General features: G+C 36.0%; 1 protein-coding gene across 1 annotated transcript; it reads right to left on the reverse strand.

Moving 5' to 3' along the window:
- Positions 1 to 16,322: 16,322 nt before the first annotated feature.
- On the reverse strand, positions 16,323 to 17,326 carry LOC109094949 (phospholipid scramblase 2-like). The gene is made up of 4 exons (XM_019108623.2): positions 17,068 to 17,326; positions 16,865 to 16,919; positions 16,569 to 16,774; positions 16,323 to 16,493 (listed from the first exon to the last, which is right to left on the reverse strand). The coding sequence occupies exons 1-4, from the start codon at positions 17,155 to 17,157 to the stop codon at positions 16,332 to 16,334; spliced, it is 513 nt and encodes a 170-aa protein (XP_018964168.2). The 5' UTR covers positions 17,158 to 17,326; the 3' UTR covers positions 16,323 to 16,331.
- Positions 17,327 to 22,336: the final 5,010 nt, after the last annotated feature.

The raw sequence follows: 22,336 nt of genomic DNA on the forward strand, positions 1-22,336 counted from the left end.
GGAAAGCACCTCTAGTCGCCCGATTCATCATGGACTAAGCGGTTGAGGCCACAAACTAGAGTACGGTCCTTCATGGGATTTAGCCATAGCTCGAAGGGCTGTCTGGCACCCCTTTCGAACCTTAGAATCAGCGCCGGACAGGCTTTCTGACTTAAAGTGGTTTTCTTATGTCCATACTCTCAAAGAGAATTGGGGATTTACACAGGCTTGTCAGTCCGCCATCACTGCTTAGTAGATTTTGCCTGGGCGAGTCAAAGATATTTTGCATCCTCACAATAAAATTATCTTCCGAAGTCCTTTCTCGACCTTACATACGGTCTTCCGAAGCCTTCCAGGGGGGTCGCCACCAGGCAAACCAATTTCACATGGGTGAGGGATGCTATGCCCTAGCCAAGAGGCGCGTGGTACAAACTGCGCCTCTAGGAGGTGGAGTGGCATTCAACCAGGGGTGCATCTTCAATGGCGTTAGAAAAGGACGACCTGCAGCAAGTGTGTGATGCGGCAGGTTGGTCCTCGCACACATTTGTCCGATTCTATGCTTGGATGTCCATGCTACTCCGGGCTCGATGTCCTTGAGTCGACAATCCCAGGAGGGTCATGTCTGAGACCTCGTCTATGTTGTGCGCAAACACTACACAACCGGGGTTTCCAGGACACTTACAGTGCGGGCGGCGTTTGGTTTCTCGTTCCCATTCGCGCTATTGAACACAGCATTGAGTTGTCAGCTTTGATAAGGGAACGTCTCGGGGTACTTGACTGAAACCCTGTTCCCTGAAAAAGCGGGAACGACGCTCTGCGCCTCAATGCCGCACTGTAAACGTGTCCGGACATCCTTTCAGACACAAATATTAACCTGAGGGTGTTTCCGTGTCACGTCATTTAAACCCGCCAAGTGCGGTAAATAGGTGACGTCACCTCCGAGGTTATTTAAGCACCAATTCTGGAGGTTTGACACACGTGCTCACAATAAGACCGGCAATCGAACAAAGAATGTTCTCATTAGCGCTATGAGAGTAGAATCTCGTATCCCGCTTTTTCAGGGAAACCAGAGTTACAGTCAAGTAAGTTCAAGTCAACATCTTATTTATATTAGCGCTTTAAACAAAAAAGATTGCGTCAAAGCAATGAACACATTAATAGGAAAAATAGTGTGTCCATAATGCATAAATGACAGTTTAAAGGCCCAGTTCACATTGAATTCAGTGATGTCATCATGCAGCTTCAGTTCAGTTTTAAAGTATCTGTGCAATAATTTGGCACTCAAGGTCAACGATAATCAGTCTGTAAAATGAAGGTCCCCCAAACTAAGGCAAAGCCAGACGGGACAGCGGCAAGGAAACAAAAAAAACCCATCAGTTGCAGAGGAATGGAGAAGAAAAAAACTTGTGAGAAACCAGGCTCAAGTTGGCGGGGGCCAGTTCTCCTCTGACCAGACGAAACCAGCAGTTTCAATTCCAGGCTGCAGCAACGTCCAGATTGTGCAGAAGACTCATCTGTTTCCTGTGGTCTTGTCCCGGTGGTTAGTCTGAGACAAGTCTTACAGGGGATCTTATGTCTCTGGGGTCTTAGTCATGGTCTCGCTGTTTTCAGGCTGTAACCTGAGTAACCGAGCAGTTCATATTCCTAGTTTCACAATGTTCTTTTGTCATACATTAAAAGTTCCTTTGCTGATGCGTTGACTACATCGAAGAAGTATTAAATTATAATTTACTGTCTTATTTATGTGTTATTTAATAGTATATTTAAAGTTAATCTATTTTAAATTGCAACCATTACTACAACATATGTAAATTACATATACTGTATTAAATACCATTGCATACATGATTTAATAATAATGGCCATTAATTAAATAGATTTTAGTTAAATACCAAGGCTTATCAGCACATTAGAAATTACACTTAAAACATATTCATATTTCAAAGACTAATTATGAAATAGCCACATTAGTGAGCAAAAAAGCACTGTTAAGTTCAGCTTAACTACTGTATTCACTTTAATTTATAAGTATATATTATTTTAAATGTAATCCACAGTCTATGATACTTACATTCAATTCAGACTTAAGTATATTCTTTTAAATATTACTATTTCGAATTAAGAACTCTTTAAAAGGTCTGCTAGAAGTGTGCACTTTGTTTTCAAGTTGGCCAATCCTTTTGCCTTTACAAAGTGCCTGTTTTAGTCAAAATAAAAACAAAACGGGGATTAAATAGACCCACCACCTTAACAAAACTCACCTGACAATTCCATGTTTGATTTTACCTACGATGAGAATATAAAAAGTAAGTAAATTCATAATAAATAATTAAATTAAATAAAACAAAAATTTTTGTGTTGTTTACTACAGTGTTAAATTCTTATCCTTTGCATTGTTTATGTATAGATCACTATACATTCATACAATACCCAATCTAACATGATTTAAATAATTAATTTTAAATTGCATTATATGTGTGGTGTGTGTGTGTAGCCAAAAAACGTTGTTAGGGTTGAGCAGGGCCAGGGGCTGATCATTGGCAAGTTTAGTACTTTTAATTTAACATTTGCCACCATTGGTAATTATCATTCTAGTAAATTCATTGTAATTAAATAAACTATGCCATAAAGGTCATAGACCTTTAAAAATAGTTACAGACATTTTTCCCCTTGGATTTCCTCCTGTTTGTAAATGCTGGATATCAGTTTTCCCTACTTCCACAAGGGCACTAAATGAAAAATTATGAGCAAATAAGAAACATACAATTTTTAAAAGGTCAGGTGGACAGTTTATTTTTATGTCATAAAAGGAGAAGCAAGGTCGTGCACAGTGGGTGGCTCTGTCTGTCCAGTGTATACTTGATCGTTGCACACAGACAGCTGCTGTTCATCGTGGGTTGTTTAATTTGCTGCGGCAGTGCTGATTGATGTAATTTTTATATTTCTATAATATCCATCACTGAGGCATGTTGACTGAGATCTGTTGATATTTTTTGTAAGCAGAATGTTGTCCCAAAAAAGATTTTAAAATGTGTTATTTTGGCAACAACATTAAATAATGAATGTGTAATAAAAAAGTAAGTATTCTTCAAGATATGGCTTAAGATCAATTTTAGTTAAGATCCATCAAATTAGTTGCAAATTTTAAAATATTTATCTATGTTAAATTAAGCCGCTTCAAGTCAGGCTTTAGTGTAATTTCAATTGTAATTCTTTAACATACATACATAATTCCAGTAGCATATTAACTGTTGCCAATACATAATGATTATATATATATATATAAAATAACATCATAATAAATACAGGATACCTAGGCCTGGAGATCGATAAACCACTCCCACAGACCCCTAAAGGGGAATACACCGCCTCCCAGCGAACATAATTCGACATACAATAATATAAGTGAGTGATGTACTGTTTAATTAAGATTTATTTATCGATAGAAAAAAATTTTTTAGGTGGTTTGTTTGTGTTCTGATAGAAAGTTATTTTTTTGTATACAATAATAATGGTTTATGCGGGTTAAGGTAAAAAAAAAAAAAAAAAAAAAAAAAAAAAACCTTCTTTTCCAATAAATGACATTACTAGGTTCTGTGCTTGCAGAGGTTTTGAACTGCCCAGCGTTATAGAAAATAGACGTTTTCCACGACGCATTGCGGGCTATGGTCAGGATACAGTCTAATTCTCCATAAAATGTGCAGCACACATCAGAATATTGGTGTGGACTGTTCGGGAACAGTGTTGAAATACAAATTAAACCACTGATTTCTAGTCATGTCCTCTTTTGGAAGGCCAAACAAAGTTTCACTTCAACGGGGACAAACAAGGACCAGGGAACCCAATTTTTGTCAAACATACTGTAAATAAACAATAACTAAAGAATGAGCCCTTCCTACACAGATAAATGATAATTATCCACTTAAGCATTCATCCCTTTATCGAAATACATTATAAGGAAACAGGGGTTTAACTACCCTATCAACGACCGGGGGGAAGGCAAAGGGATGGGAAAACATTTACTGTCAAAATTTCTACTTATAATAAACACTTTCTGCTGTCAAAAGAACGAACCTTCTTATGTCAGTGTATATGTGACTAATATCACAATTAGCGTTCTCCTCATAGAAAGTCCATTTAAGGAAAAGCTTCACATTTTATGATCCAAAAGCGCAGACAAATCAATAAAATGTGGACAATGAAACGTTTTGTGTTCCTATTGTTTGGGTAATTACCTTTTGAATAGCGCTCGGAGCGAGGGCGTGATCATTAGAGTAATAAGATGAGACAGGAGAAACCTACCGTCTTTACTTTCGTGGTTATTACAAAACTTAAACTGAACCAATTAAATGTTCTCAGTCGCGATGCAATTTCACGTTAAGCTGTTACCTTATAATGGACTTCAAGGGGGAGAATGTCGTAACATGATATTATTCCACATTATACTCTGAATAAGCAGGAGCTTCAGTTCTTTGACAGCAGAGAAAGTGTTTATTACTAAATTAAAAATTTGACCAGAATTTGGTTTTCCCTGGTCGTTGATAAGGTACGTTAACCACGTTAAAGATGCTGTTCCTTGATAAGGAGTTCTATATGGGAAGAAAACGTTAACGTGATATTATTCACGTAATCTGTGGAGTTAAGGGCGCGTTCTTGTGAGAGTAGTTAGGTTAAACAAGTAAGTTTGAAAAATTGGGTTTCGTGGTTGGTGTTTGGTTACGTTAAGCCCCGTTAAGCATTGTCACGTTAAGCATTTTAGAATGTTCCCTTCAACGAAACCACAGCGAATCCACAAACATGGCCGCTGTGGCAAAAGAGAGAATAAACCTTATGGCTTCCTATCTTTTGCGTGATACATTGGGCGGTGTTATCAAATTTTCCCACATAGTGACGTAGAGATGTGGGGCGTGTAGAAAGAGCCGTTTTAGGGGGGTGGGTTGATCTAACTTCTATAAAGGAATATCTACTTTGGATTTGAGACTTTAGGTCTTTGCAACTTTACCAGTTCTCTTTATGACAAAGAGCTTGTAAAACCCAAAGAGAAAGAAAAAAAAATTGAAATCACATCATATGACCCCTTTAAAATGATACCAAACATGAAGGGAACACAAACATATGAACAAGCTATAACATGTAGCATCTGGATATTCTTGCTTTTGGGGGGAGAAACGTGTCAGAGTCAGAGGCAGAGAGGGAGGAGGCGGAGGGGTCGTAAATGAACAAGGAGCAGAGTGTTGTTTTGCTCTCTTTGGTGACCCTTACCCAGACAGACAGTTTTATGCTTATTGCATGGATCTGTTTTTTGTTGAGTTCCTGATTGTTTGATTCATGAGGAAATCAGTTCATAGAGACGTTTTTATATATATAGATATAATATATATATCTATATATATATACTTAATATACAATGTAAAAGCCTTCATTATATATATAAAAAAAAAAATTGTTAATGTAAAAGCCTTCATTAAATTAGCATATTGTGAAAAAGTTCATTATTTCCTAATGCGAATGATAAAAATTAAACTTTTCATATATTTGTAGATTCATTGGCCACCACACCCAACTGAAATATTTAGGTCTATTTATTGTTTTAAATAGTACTGATTGATTTTGGCATGAGACAGCCTCGACTGACGTCCCAAAAGAAAATCAAAAAATTCTCAATAAAATTAGCATATCATGAAATTAGGTCATATTTCTAAACGGCTACTAAAACCTAAGTCATCTGAATGACAAAAAAGTCAACCTTTCCAATAATTATTTTCAGTTATGCACTCACTACCTTGGTGCGGGAATCCTTTTTGGCAGAAATGACTGTGCTCAATGGGCGGCATTGGCTCAAAACCGCAAGTGCATGCCTGTGAGCATCTAGCTGAGGTGTTATGGGCTCGCATGATGGCTTCGATAGCGGCTGAAGATCTCTCCACAGCGACGAGTTGCTTGCGTCTGTTCTCAGAAGAAATTTCTGAATGAATTAGTGCTGTTCCCAGAGTCAGCAGATCTCTATGGGGTTCTAGGTGCAGGAGAGTTGGCATGTGGAGTCCAAGGAGGGTCACTAGTAATACGTGGTCAGTAAACTCATGCGCAACAAGTGGTTTTGTGACTGCGGACCCTGAGGACGATTGTGAGAGATAGGCTGAAAGGACCGAATCCAGACCTTGGGGGACCTGCGGAAGCAGGCATGAGTCTGGAGCATGGAAGTGCTCCAGAGTATCTCCTGATGCTAGTTGCACAGGCGTGATGCATGTCCCTTGATAGATCACAGGTGGCCTCAAGCACCATGAGCTGACATGGCTACCAGCAGACCATGCACTGACTGTGGTACTTGGACAGCTGGACTTCAGTCGCATCCAACGTTATTTCCTTCGGATGAAAAGCAAATTTTCGTGAGTCTATCATCCGGAAACTCAAGGTGCCAGTCCTTGATGTTCCGAATGAGCATGCAACTTTGCTATTCATGATGCGGCGAAAAAAATTTCGCTATGAACGCATGAGTACAACAGTCCAGTACAACTGTGCTTCTTTCTCTGTAGGTGCCATGTCTAGGCGGCATGTGTTGGTCCGCTGTGTTTTGGTTCCAAGGGCAAAAGTCAAGGTCCCTAGCTATCAGGCTGTGGCTCTGAGCCCACTTCATCACTCAGATCTGCGTGAAAAGGCGCACTAGGACTTCCAGATTTCGCCCCCAAAGGTCTGGAATCGGTGCTGCTGCTCACAGTGCCAATCATGCCTGAAGGGTCCGGATCACGCTCATCGCATGGTATTGCAGGCGCTGTTTTGTGGCCTGCACGGTTTCTCTGACGCGAGACAGACTAGAGCATCTGAGGTGCCATTGATATACAGTGCACTCTGGAAGAGAAGAGCTATCGTTCATAAGATGTCTTTCTGTGTCTACCCTCTCAGTAGCGCTTGGGTCGTCGAATTGATGGGCTTCTAGGTAGGCACCGCAGTCAGGTCGGCCACAGTCTACCTTGGCCTCCATGCCACGCCGGTTTTGAGTAATGAAGCAGGCTGGGAGGTTTTAAAAGGCCTTCCCGAACCATTTTGGCAAGTATTGAGTGCTTAATGAACAAATTATGTTGAAGGTTGACTTTTTTTGTATTAAAAACTTGCGTTTAGTTTATTGGTTCTTTTCATTATATGCTAATTTTTTGAGATAGGACATTTTGGGTTTTCATGAGCTGTATGCCAAAATCATCAGTATTAAAACAATAAAAGACCTGACATATTTCAGTTGGTGTGACAATGAAAGTGCAAGCTACAAGATATATTAAAGTTAATTTTTTAGTCATTACATTAATGGAATAATAATGAGACTTTTTAACAAGTATTGCTAATTTTTTGAGAAGGACCTGTATATATAGTCTGATGTAATTAGTAATTGGAATAGATATGCTTTTTTTTTCAGTTTACCTTTACAAAGCTTTATAAATCTTATCCTTCGTCCATCCAGTGTCCATTTTTTATCCTTTTGTCTGTGAGGTCACGTTGCTTATATGGAAACAGAGTGCAATCTTAAACTCACCGATATTGTTATTAGAAGCAATAATAAGGACAACCTGTGGTACAGGCAGACGTTGTAGGCTGATAATTGTGTTTATTGTGTAAACTAGGGCTATAATAATAATAATTAAATAGGTACAAAAGACTGTCACGGGAGCTGTAAGTTAAAGTGACTAATCTACACCCTTGAGGGGTTAAATAAGTAACAAAGGTAGAACCTTTGAAAGGGTAGCATCTCAATGACCAGCGAGGCTTTGTGAGTGTATTAGTAGATATGGCAAGATTGATTATCACTAAGAAATTATTTGTATATATGAGAAATGAGTTTATACTGACACACATGAAGGCATTGCCCAATGGGATCTTGTGTGAGACCACCAGATTTAGGCTTACTAACAATGGGTTTTTGAGGAAAGAAAGGTTTGTATTTTCTAACCACCCCCTCTACAGTAATTTTCTATTTTATCGTGAATACATTTTTTATACTTTTCAAGGGCTCACAGAAAGGAGGAACTACTTGCCTTTTCCATTTAAATTAAATTGTTTTTGGTGGTATTAAATTCAGTATGAAATACAATGACAGAGAGCTCCAATTTCTTGATCCCAGACAGAGTTTGTAATACTGGATCAAACCTTATCCAACAATGGTATTTCAAAAACTGACACACAAGTAAAACAGACCATTACATTAAGCAGCCTACGTGCAACCAAGACAGGGGTTTACTCTATAGGTCGGTTCTTAAGAAAAATTATATATTTGCAAGGACTGGACAGATAGTTGAGAACACATCTTTATTTTTTAGCACAAGGTAATGCTGTAAAAAAACAAAAAATTGATTCGATCGTCTTGGATGTCTCTAGGGTTAACATTCTAGAAAAAAATTTGTAAAAATAAATGTCAATACACATTTGGTAAGGACACGCAACAAACAGATTGCCAGTATACTTAATACAGAGAAAACAATAAATGTGAAGAATTGTTTAATGATAGGACCTCTATTAAGTGGTACAAGCCACATGCCCACATACAGCTTATCTCTGAAACCTATTCAAAACAATCAAAAGGTCCAGTTGGGGTTCTTCCCATGGCAGCCATTGTTTGGCCCCTATCATGAAATTTTTAAAAGAGTTGTGAGTTAGATGATTCTGAGTACAAAGATAAGTAATAAATAATAAGAACCAAGGAAATTTGAAGATCAGAACATTATGTATTTTTGGAGTGTGGGATGTTCAAACTAGTGTGATTATCATTTATGGCAATGTTTAGCAGAACACATTTAGCCAAAGAAACTGACAGTGCATCAGCCTAACATTTTTTTTACCTAACATGTGTTCCCTGGAATCAAACCCACCAAACCTTTTGCAATGCGAACACAATGCCTCTATCCCACGGAGCCAAAGGAACACTTGGGCTTGCCCTTGTGGCCCTTCATAATATTAAAGGACCAATCAACAACAAGAATTTTGTAATTAATAAACTCAGAGTGCCTATAAATACAAGCTGATAGTAAAATCAGGTTGCCTGGACATCTCATGGAATTATATTTCAGTTTAATTGTCCTTCTTCTTCTTTCTTCTTCTTCTTCTTCTTCTTCTTTCTTCTTCTTCTTCTTCAAATGCACTAGTATGGAACAGATACTTATTACAAACTGAAAGTAAACAGGATTATTTGTTTTAATTAATGCACAACCACATGGTTTGAATGAAGACTTTCTTTAATTTTGCCTAGTGTTTCTATATTAACTACACTTTTATTTTGCACCTTGTACTTTTGTTGTTGTTATACTCCTTTTCATAAGGAAATTTGTTTGTAACTTGGAATCGTGTTACATGTGGATTGAAAAGTGCACAAGATCCTCCCTATTTTTTCACATTTATTTTTTTCCTCAGTATTTTTTTTTTTTTTTTTTTTTTGATTTGTCCTGGCACTGTACACAAAGCTTTGTGAATTATGAAAAATGAAAAAGTGTTTTTAATTTACCTTGAAAAAAAAAATGTCGCAGAAAATAAGGTTTTGTAAGAATCATCCTAAACCTAATCCAGAACTTGGCAAAACATTTATTTTTATTTCAAATATGATTCAAGCATCTCAAATTCTAGTGTTAATAAAACACTAATACTATAATTTGAGAGGCTTGAAAATATTTTGAAACATACTCCTTCTTGTTGTTAAAAAAATAAAAATATAAAAAAATACTGTTTAGTATTAAATCATACTGGGATGTTTGCCTAAAATTTGTTGGAGTGGCAACAGCCTTACCTTCCAAAGCCAAATGCCAGTCATATGAGGGAAACACAAGGCATTGGTTTATGATACGTGTAATTAATCCACAGAGTCCTGCAAAATTAATTTTAATTAATAATAATTATAAATAAACAAGTTAGAAATTATAAATTCATGAAACAAGTCTGAGAAAAAAAAAATGTTTTAAAAGGTATTTTTAACAATATTTACAATAAGTATGCAGGCCCCCAGTAGAGTAGCTTTCATTTTGACATCCAGTTTCTTGGAACAACCACACACAAAATCTGCATTTGATCCACAGCATGAGAAAGGTTTGATGATTTTGCCAAATGATTCTTTCTGTCGCTGCGCATCTCATCACAAAGACATCAGCTGTGATCACAGTATAAGACACAGGTAATAACATCACACATTAACACAATAAACAGTTTCCAGCAATAGTTGGTTAGTAGCTAGTCATCCTCTACAGTATGTTCCCTTTTTTCACTTTAATATTCTATTTTCACTATAATATATTACACGTTTTTACGAGTTGCTTTGACATTCTGTTTTTTAATATTTCTAACAACTTTTCCTAAACTCTTAATGCACCAACACACCTACAAACACAACTGACAAAACAGTTTACAGTTATTTCTGCCTCAAAAATCACTGACATTGCAAAACTCAATTCCAACACTCTTTTCAAATTACAGTAATACACTAACACAATACACTACAACTACCAAAAACACTGCAAACATGTCTCCGAATCAAAATAATTATTCCAAAACACTAACACATGGTTCTCTTCCAACAGGAAACATTTTAGTGAACATCATAGCACAATATCATGAACAAAAACACTAACATCAAAATGAGGAATTACAGAAAACTGCATTATTTTAGGTGTCAGGTCTGACCTTATACAATTGAAAGTATATTGCATTGATCATAGATTGTGTTTTACACTACATTTTCTTTGTTTTACTTCTTGGGTTTAGTAATGCATGTATTTTGTTTATTTAGCTCCGGCAGAAATTCAATGCAAAATTGAAATGACCAATCTCAGAGTAGCTTTATAGAATGAATGGCTTATGAATGCAAGAAAAAAACAAAAAATATGGTGCAATATTAGCTGTCAGTTACAGTATTACTGTATGCGAAAATACAAATATACAAAAAAGAAAAAGCCACAGAAGAATAAATAAATAAATATAATATAATCTGCCTGGTCTTCTGCATTTGGCCAAATGTTCTCATACACATCACAGCTGATATCTTCTCTGGCAATGCATCTTGGGAATAATCTTTTGATATGCATTATCCTTCCTGGTATTGTTCAGCTGTGATGTCTTGGCATACAGCATCCATTGCATCCTGGAGGGACATTTGGAGGGACATCTGGAGGGACAATGGGTCAAAAATCTTCCACCTCCAGGTTCAGTAAAACTCCTCAATGGGGTTGAGGGCAAGGAAAAGAGACATAATTCTCGAATGGGTGTCAAACCAGGCTCTGACTGCATTGGAGATAGTGGCATGCCACATTGTTCCATGTGGATCACATATATATTGGCAAGTGGTCTCCCACCCCTGTCCCATTTTTCTGGCACCCAGCCTTTGTACAGATCTTCTAAAATCTGCACATTTTATGCAGGGAGTGCACTTTTCATTACATTTACATTGAGACATTTAGCAGACGCTTTTATCCAAAGCGACTTACAAATGAGGACAATGGAAGCAGCCAAAAATCAACAAAAGCAGTGATATACAAGTGCTATAACAAGTCTCAGTTAGCTTTAAAACATGTAGGAATTATTACGGTTATTATTATCATATATTATTATAACCTATAATAAATAAAAAGAAAACAGAAATAAAAAAAGAATAGAGCAAGCTATATTTTTTGCTTTTGTGCATTGTATTAATACAGTTTTTTCAATTGCTTACACACTAAAATTAAACTTTTCCACAATTAACAAAACCTTACACTCAAGGAGCAAAACACCAGGCTAAATTTGCACAACTTGTAAGCACATTGTTTTGCAAAACATTTACACACAGTGATTTGCAAAACACTAAACCACACTTGTATGCATTTGATACAGAAATTTATCATGATGTAATTGGCACCTGCTTGCAATTTTCGAAAGCAAAGGCTTTCAAATGAACACACCCATGAACCAATTGGTTACTGTTTTTTTTTTCAATTGCTAACATCCCTTTGATCCAATCTGTAGTCACATTTTTCAAAACTCTAAACACTAACAATAGCCAAACATCCGTTTGTTGTGACCATACCATTAACACAATTCATGTTTGTTTTCACACAATATTCTGGTAAATTAACGCGGTAGTTTCTAAAATGCTTACATTTCTTTTCACACAAGCTTACCCAAAACCAAAAAATCATGGATCTATCTTAGCATCTTTTTAACAAATGCTTAAACACAGCATGACTGAAATGAAGACGAACCTAATGTTCCAAACTTTAAATATAGTGTAAAATCCTCTACTTCTGCAACAACTTCAGCTTAAAAGAGCTGATTATAAGAATTGTTTTAATTATTTGATAACTGAGATGGTCGTGAAATAGAGCTAGATTCCAATCTAAATGATTAATTCCCAAGTCCTTTTCCATTACATGGCCATGCACGAAATACGAAAGGCACTCGTACTGGATTGTTTTTGTCCCAAAAGATAAACAGTACAGAACAACACAGAGAATCAGAAAAAGTAAATAAAATAAAATGCCCTGGACGACGGGAGAGTTGGACTAAGAAGAGGAATAATTGGACCCACGGAGAGAACAAGGTGGACTAGGGAGGGAGTAAGAGTAAGACTGTGTGGTGCAAGTTCACAGGGGAGGAGTAAGCCAAGCTGGTGTTCACTGATGAAAATAAGAGCCACCATCATAGACCATGTGATTAAATTCATGGTCTGTCACTGAGATAGGCGGTGAGAAGAGTCCAGCCTAATCTCAGATTGGTCAACTGGTGGCTTCCATTTATCCAAATTTTTTCGACAAACCAACAGGTAAGAAATGCATTTCACGAGGGCCATAATTGCAGTTGTAATGTACCACAATAACTGCTGGCGACCAGCAGTCTACAGATACAAATATGTTATTATTTTTGCTCTTCTAAAGGACACAACGACTGAAATGTTCAGTATTGACTGACTTGAATACATGAAAACCAAAAATAATATTTTCATTAGTCTGACACAACTGGTGTCATGTGGTGTTGGTGAATTTATTTTTACACTTTCTCTGTGTATATGCTAAAAGTGTTTTAGGTTGAGCACGGGAGTGTTTAACTGATACAAACAGCATCAGACCATATGTTATGACAACAAAATAAGGTTTTTATAAGACATTGTATTGTTTTGGCAAAAGTTTTTTGTTTTGCAAATTATCTGAGCTGTTGTGCTACTTTGGTGTAGTGTTGTGCTAATTGTGTTGAAGGGGTTTTGAAAAACTGGGCTCTGGTGAGGAATTGAGATCAAAATTGTGCTTACGCAATTGAAATAAACTGTAAATAAGAAAACATAAAAAAATACAAATAGAATACAAAAAGATAGAAAACAAAAATAGATAGAATACAAAAATATAAGGAAAGCTTTTTTAAGAAAACAAGCAGTAAATGAATAGAGTGCAAGTCTAAAAGGGACAAGTTTTTTTGTCTGTTTGTTTGTTTGTTTGTTTGTTTGTTTGTTTGTTTGTTTGTTTTAGAATAGTACTATTCCAGAATTTAAGAATAATACTTTTCCACACAAGACCAGCCCAAAGAGATCCTTTTTTTACTGTATATCATATGGTCATGCGATTGAAAGAACCTCAACACCTGAGGGGTGTGTTTTCTAGATGGGAATAAGCTGTAATTTTATAGTATTTGCATAATTCAATCAGCTCTTTCTCATTAGCAATGGAATAAAATACAGGAGACATATTTGTGTTTCAGTTCACAATATGAACAGCTGTTCACTTTGACTTTAGCCTCTAAGTTAGTTTACGAGAAAATTATGTTATCTGAACTGAGCACTTTGAGAATTTGCCAAGTAAGTACATTGTTATGGTCTTGGGTGAGCTTGTGTGTAAACGTAGTTCAAGCAGTTTGAAATTTGTGTTTAAATCTATGCATTTTGTGTTCATAGCAAAATTGAAATGTGTTAATTGTAATAGCCGCCCTGACACAGATGTTGTGGCTAACTGGACATGTTGTTGTTCTAAACTGGGTAGTAAGAGTTTAGGAACATTGTTTGTTAAAAGTATTAACAAAAAAGTGTCGATAACGATTGTAAAAAAAACTGTAATATAAAAAAGGCCCCTCTAACTCATGCCCTACTTTTAGTGATCCAAGAAACATTTTTAAAAAAGCAGCACTCGTGGATTTGAAAACTTCAGCTACATTCTGCTTCTGCTTAAATCAGCAACAAGACCATGTTAGCTCTTTAAAACCAAAGAAATGTGTGCAGGGGCTGCCAACTTTTGAGTTCAACTTGGAATGAGAAATTCCCATGGGGGGGGGTGTTGTTTATATACATGTATATATGCGCGCACACACACACACACACACACACACACAATTTTTAATACAGAATATGTATAATAAAAACACCAGGATAGTGTGATTTGGTAGTTATGGATGAGGGTTGTTATTATAATAGTGTTTTGTTATAGTAAGAAATATGGGTTGTTATTATAGTAATGTTTTGTTATTGTTATTATTAGAAGGCATATATTTTGGAACCACCCATTATGTCTGCCAGACTGTGAAAAGAAGAAACACAGGGGAGGAGTGGAAGGCACCCATTTACTTTAAAAACTGTTTTTTTTATTTTTTATTTTAGCATAACAGATGTAATGGCTGTTACATCAAAGTAAATTTATCCAGGTTTAAGAATTCTTTATGATGCATATAGGTGATTTAACAACATATAATGCTATAAATTAGCCTGAATTGGTAAATAAGCTAGTGTTTTTTCCAAAATTGCAGCTATGGGGCAAATTGCGCCAGCTAGTAGGAGGTTAAATTGAGCCAGCATTTTAACTTGAAGTAGTTAAACCTCTGAAAGTTTTAAGGTACTAGTATTTTAATGTGATATTACACAACTAATTTAGTTTATCATATATATAAATATTATTTGTAGTTATTTATTTTAATAGGGACAGTGTACAAGTGCAATCAAATCTTTCCTCTGATAGAGAACCGAAGATGTTTTTCATCACATTATAATCAGATTTATCTTTCCCTAATGGCCGGTTCAACATTGCAAAAAAGATACCATGCCAAGAATATTTTTGACTAAAATGTTTATTAGTTTCAGTGACATTATTCCTTCATTCTAATTTTTTTTTTTTTATTTATTTTTTTTTTTTTTTTTTTTATTTTTATTTATGTTTAGTCTGTTTTGGGAAGATTACAACTTTGGTGTTCAACATGTTGTTTCATAAATTGCAAACAACTAAAGACTGAATTTTAAGCTTCATTTATGTTGTTTAAGTTAGTTGTTAAGAAAAGAAATGTGAAATGGAAATTTGATTATTAAATTAGTTTTTAAAAGAGGCAAAATTATCTTAAAATTTCACATGGGTTTGAATTAGATTCAATGAGATGGTCAGTTTACACTCAGATGGTGCATCTTACCCACCAACTTGGGTCAATTACCCCCACCCTGGGGCAAATTGAGCCACAGAAACACTTTTTTTTTTTTTATAAGAAGCCATATTTTTAAAACCCCCTGTCATAGATACATTGTGATAATTTAAAATAATAGGAAACATCCTGCAATTACTTCAGATACTTTCCTTGTACTTCTGCATCATTTCCCCTTATCTTGAGGACCACATAAGTAAAAAAATGGGCTCATCGTAACCTGCTGTGTTTTTTATATAAAATTATGGAAAATAACTGTTGCAGTGCTGCAAAACTATTAGCTTTTCTCAGAATAGCAATGTACAAAGAATTGGAAGATAGTCATTAAGTTGTTTTTATAAATAATTGCAATTGCAATTATTTAACCTGTTACATTTCAAATATTTTTCTATTAATCTGTTAGTCTGCATAGCTTGAACATCTATTTGAGAAATTATATTTTTCTCCAATTCGAAAATGAATCCTGCATATAGGAGGGATTTTCGCTACGGAAATGCGTTGTAAAGAATCTCGACGCTTTCCAGAGCACAAACACAAATGCGCACAGGAGCCTTTACCAAATTTGTTTTGCCAATATCCCATTATTATAGTTTTAGCTGAGAGTGCTTTTGATTGCGTGAGAAAATGGATGTGTGGCGTGAGAGCGTGAGAAAAGTGTCAATTTTATGAGTCTCACGCTGAATGCATGAGAGTTCACAGCCCTGCATGTGTTTGTGGGTCAGTTTTTTGCCTTCATTGTGGGGATCAAATTGCCACAGAAATATAGCACAGCCTAAAATCACCTACAACCAGTGTGGGTCGTAAATGGCTTAATAAGCACACTAAATAGCATTTTAATTAAAATAATAATAAAAAGGTTATGTAAAGGTTATGTTTAAACCCTAGATGGCAGAGAATATATTTGGTCATTAAAAATCAATGGGCTAATAGTGAATGAAAACTGAGACTGTCTAAGTGTATGTGTCTTAACCTCATAGTTTATGATCCGTGAAGCAGGTACAACCTACAAACGGTTTCTTAATCTCAAATGCTGGTTCACCTTGTTCATTCTCAACAGTAAATTTAGATAGGCAACAATGCCAGTTTTTTCGAACGTATCCAATGGCAGTGCCTGGTGGTGACTGAACCTGCAGCTAGAATATAAATACAACATATAATATACAGTACATATACTTAACAGTTAAACGTGACAATAATAGCTTTAATACCTCATGGCTGCCATAGCAGCAAGTAGATGGGTGCACCAGTCTGATGACCTCTTGATTTGAGTTGTCAGTAACATTCATTATGAAAGAACGTCCATTAGCACAGAAAGACCTGTCACAACACTCGCTGTCCTCAAGAATACTGAAAACCTTGTTCCCCATGCCATCATTCACAAAATATTTGTTGACAGGCTTTATTCCACAGCAAACTTTAAGAAATTAAAAGGTAGGAGATAAGGATGTTGTTCAGTTTGATTTGCGGTACAAGTATTTCATTAATGAAATGCCAATGAACAAACCTTCTGCAAAATATTCTTCCTCAGTTTCTTCTTTGTAGACAAAAAATTGATCCACCTAAATTAAACATGAAAATTGCAGGCTCAGTGAAAATTGCTCTGTGAAATAATTGTATTTGTCTAAGTCCGAGTAACATACACATAATGATAAATATTATTAGTATTAGTATTATTATTAATAGAAGACTGAAACAGTCTTATCTGACCCTGGTCAAGGTCTCCAGATGAGAAGGACAGTGGTACGGGTCAGGGGAAGGAATCATTGCAGTGTTCTCTTGTGGAGCATAACCAGACATGTCTGTGTATGTATCAAACAGCTTTGTTAAATTATTATATGCTGAAATCTATAGTGTTTTATGAATGAAAATGGATTTCATCATTCCTACACAACATTCAGTTAGGTTTACGGACATATCTGCAGATCACAACTTTCATGTTCACAATTTTAATTTATATAATGTATGTTTTAATGCCAGAAACAATAGATATATATGTATGTATTATATACATGGCATATATGTTTCAATTAAATGACATTAAATATATATTTTAGTTAACTAGAAAGCTTATCAGCACATTCATTACATTACATAACATTATTTCGCAGATGCCTTTATCCAAAGCAACAAGAAAAGAGCAAAAATATGTAAATAATGAATAACAAGAATAAAATGTAGATAGAATAGTGTTAGAATATAAAGAGCTAGTGTTAGAGGATCAGGTTATTATTCTTATTCTTATTATTTTATAATAATTAATAAGAAAACAAGCAGATAGAATAGGAAAAGTATAGAGAACGTTTGTGTAACAGGGTCAAGTTTTCACATATAGGTAGACATTTATATACTATATATATAGAAAAGAAAAAAGAAAACATACAATGTTACATTCTTTTCTATTTATTTATACTGTAGATCAAGGGTTCTCAACTGTGGCCCTTGAGGTCCACTTTTCTGCCAGATTTTTGCTCCAACCTTGATCAAATTACCTGCCAGTAACTTTCTAGCAATCCTGAAGAACTTGATTAGCATGTTCAGGTGTGTTTGATTAGGGTTAGAGCTAAACTCTGCATCAGAGTTGAGAACCCCTGCTGTAGATCATTGTAAATCTAATGATTTAAAATGTACACTTTATGTTGAAAGATATATTATACATACCGGTGAGATTTGTCTGTTGGGCAGTGGTGCTGATAAATAAAGTAAATTCTCACAACACACAATTTTTTTTTTTCCTCTCTCTCAATGTTTGTGGGTAGGAAGAGTTCTGAACCACTGTGTCGTTTAAAAAAAAATACGTTTTTTTTTTTTTTATGACCCAAAAATAGACCTTCAGACTTCAAAACACTTCAACAGTGTTTCTGAAATCTGGTGATTAGGTTCTGCTGTTTTCTTTTCTTTACAATAGATTCACCAAAAAAAAAAAGTTATATTAAGCTTGAACCCATAACATTATAAGGCAAGGCACTAAATGAAATAATGAGCAAATAATAAGAAAATTAGATTTTAAAAGGTATTAAAGTTGTATTATATGTCGTATAAAAAGGTGAATTAGGTCTGGCGGCTGTGACTGTCTAGAACACACTATCCAGACAACTTTATGATCTGGGGCACACAAGCTGTGGTCATCATTATTTGTTTATTTGCTCCAGCAGCTTGTTCGTTCAGTTTATCTTTCTAATGATTTCTAATATATTTCTGATGACTAATAGTCATCGTTGCAACATGTTGATCTGAGATCTGTTATTGTTTTGTGTCTGTATTGTGTTTTTAACAGTTCCCAGTAAAGTGTGAAATTTACACAAATAAAAGGAAACCTGACCTTCTTGAATGAATGAACAAAATAAAAAAGGAAAATTTACAGACAACACAAACTGTAATTAAGCCAAAGTGTATTACATATGATGCAAACAAAGCAGCGTGTCCAAAATCAATCAGTCCCATACTGTTCAATAGCGGGAAAGTGTGTGATAAGCCTCTCTCAGTTCAAAATATTCACCATATACAAGAGAGAGCTCGGATCAGTCTCACTGGTAATGTTGTTTATCTGTGGGGAGTGGCTTGAAGCCCTGGCTCTAGATATGAGATGAAGGATGTGTGATATTTCAGGTGGGCCGGGGGTGTGTGGGGAGGATTATTTAAGTGTAAGTGAAGTGACGTGTGGCCAAGTATGGTGACCCATACTCAGAATCTGTGCTCCACATTTAACCCATCCAAGTGCACACACACAGCAGTGAACACACACACCCGGAGCATATAGCGCCCGGGAGCAGTTGGGGGTTCGGTGCCTTGCTCAAGGGTCTCACCTTAGTCGTGGTATTGAGGGTGGAAGAGAGCTCTGGTTATTCACTACCCCCACCACAATTCCTGCCGGACCTGAGACACGAACCCACAACCTTTGTGTTACAAGTCTGAGTCTCTAACCATTAGGCCACGACTGCCCCATTTAGACTAGCCTAGACTAGACTAGACTAGACTAGATTAGATTAACAGTAAATACAGGATATACAGTGTCTACAATTTAATGTTTTAAATTAATCTCACATCTATTGATATTGTTTTCATATCATACATTTATGGCATTTGTTATGTATTAATTTAGAAACCTTAAATCTGGTTTAAAAAATGCAATGGGACTGAACCTGTCTTCTGTCAGTCTCCAGATAATTAACCAAAGCTATGCCACCAAACTAAAACAACCTTTTTTTATATAGAAAATAAGTGTGATATTTGTTTTGCTCATTGGGTTGATCTTAACTCCGCTGCCACGGCTGCATGTACGCACCTAACTTTTTTCTTGTGCAAGATGGTGAGCAGCCCTGGTGTGGAGCTCTCCCATTCTTTTGCTGTTTTTGTTTATTTGTTCTGTGTTTAATCATTCTTTTACAATTAGTTTTACCAGACATAAGTTTACTGGACATAAGGCAGCACACACCAGACATATTTTTTTTTCCTGTTTTTTGATTATTCTGATGCTTTGTTGGATGTTCTAGTCAGAGGGGGCAGCAGTCCTGTTCAAACGCACACTTAGGTTTAATGAAATAATATAGAGATGAATTCGAATGAATTAAAGAGACAGAGAGATAGAGCGAGTGTGAAGCTTGCAAACAGTGCGAGAGCGACACGTTTGTCCATAAAGATAGCGTTTTAATGCCGGTGTGCTGTATGCGCTCGCATTTTATTGTTTTCAACCCCTGCCCCATAAATTTTATAAATAAAACGGCTTCGCTACTAAAAGCTACATTATATTTCTTAGCAATGAGGTGATAACTTTAACTTATTTTCAAGCTTCACACTCTATCTCTCTCTCTCGTTAATTAATTCAAATTCGTTTAAATAAATATAATTTTGGCGCTACTTTATTTCACTAAAGAATTCTACCTCTAACGAGCTTTATATAAAATAGCATACCAAATGAACATTACTGTAATTTTCTGTTATTTATCCGTTCAGTCAGATTTTGAGCTGCAAAACATCCATGACAGCTGTTTTCAATGCTGGCAAATAATAGCCTATTGGCCACTAGACGTGAATTATATAAATAATTTTAATAGTACGGCCATTCAAAACCAGAGGGTCTACCATGTGCATGTAAAGTGATCACTCACAATCATTTGGGGTGGAAATTAAGTAAACACAGATATCGGATACCAGTTGTGTCTAAATTGAATGTAAACAGATTGGCCAAAAAAATCGGATCTCTGCATTAAGACATGCAGTGTAAATGCAGCCTTTAACAAAGCAAATCTTTCCTGTGAACTGCCAAAATACAGACAGCACATTACCTGTCCTACCACAGACAGTAATATATTGTAGTGATATGCATCCTTTATTACACCACAATAAAGGATGCATATCACTTTGTCCCACAGGCTGCTTTGGGGCTCTCTGAACAAAGTTTGGTTAATCTTATACTGGCCTACAGGCAGAAGCTGAAATCAGCTACACCTGTAATAAGCAGAGTGATTGGAGTGTTTTTGAAGCTGAAGCCACTGATCTAGTCGAGCTCACAGAGACTGTAACTTCATATATCAGTTTCTGTGAGTATATGTGCATCCCCACCAGGTCATTCTTATCATTCAATAATGATAAACCATGGTTTACTGTGAAACTCAAACAGCTTTGTCATGCCAAAGAGGATGCTTACAGAGGTGGGGATAAAATCTTGTCTAACCAGGCCAGAAACAGACTGACAAAGGAGATCAGAGTGGCTTAAAAAACCTACTCTGAAAAGCCGAAAAAACTGTTTTCAGCCAACGACGCAGTCGTCAGTATGGACTGGTCTCAGGGAACATCACCAAATACAAGACACTGCCCCCGCAGTCTGTGGAGAATCAACAACTGGCTGATGATCTGAATGTGTTTTACTCAGAGGTGGACAGAGTACACAGCTTCATTACTTGAGTAAAAATACAGATACCCCTTGCTAAATTTTACTCAAGTACAAGTAAAAGTACTACAGTCAGATGTCTACTTCAGTAAAAGTACTGAAGTACTTGTTTTTAAAAGTACTTGAGTATCAAGAGTACAAGAGTACATTTTTTAAATATTGCATTACTACTGCTTACATTTATGTACAGAAACATCCTACATGGAGTTATGAAAATTTTTTTATGTTAATACCTTGGAGAATGTAAAATGAATTGAAAGTAAAATCAAGTCATTTTCATTTTTTTACCATGTTGCTTTATTTAACATTTCTCACTTGCGCACAATGGCAACGCTCTGACAAACCTCTGCTAGAGTTTTAATGGAATTTTTGCACCCACATTTGAACCTGACTGTGTTAAACACACCGCATACTCAAGAACATCAAAAGCAAATGCTCAGCTTACATTAATGTGTAATATCAGAAAAGAAAATTCAGCTAAAAATTGTGTGTACATGTGAGTTTCTCTGTTTTTTCATCAATCAAATCAATAAACCTAAATCAGCAAAGAAGGCAATATAGCAATGTTCTGACACACCTCTGAACCTGACCATGTTATACACGCCGCATAGAACAGAAAATAATAATGATTAATGAAAATCAGCTAATCAGCTGTGTTTAGGTCAGCGTACAAAGAAGGAAAAATAAAATTCAGCTAATTTGAGTGACAGTATTAAGCCCCTTCCTCTCACAGACATACAGGCAAAGGCAGGAGAAAATACTTTCAGCTGAATAACACCATTCTCTCACACACAATCTATGTGTGACAACTCTGTGTGTGTGTGTGTGTACTGTACTTCAATTCAATCAAAAGTCTTTGGTGGATAGCTGAATGTGAATGCTGATAGGCTGTGTCCCAATCAGTGGCGCCTGCACAATCCAATCACGTTTGAGAGGGAAACAATAAATTTCCGAGATTTTTCTTTTTTTTCCGATGAAGTCATCAGCCCATGTCTCGCCCTAATCAGACACCGCTACATCACGTAATAGCAACAAAAACATGAACAAACACTGAACGATTGTCTTTTTATTAACTATAATTAACAAAGT

This window comes from Cyprinus carpio, chromosome A2 (assembly GCF_018340385.1).
Source record: "Cyprinus carpio isolate SPL01 chromosome A2, ASM1834038v1, whole genome shotgun sequence".
In the NCBI taxonomy this organism is placed as follows: domain Eukaryota; kingdom Metazoa; phylum Chordata; class Actinopteri; order Cypriniformes; family Cyprinidae; genus Cyprinus; species Cyprinus carpio.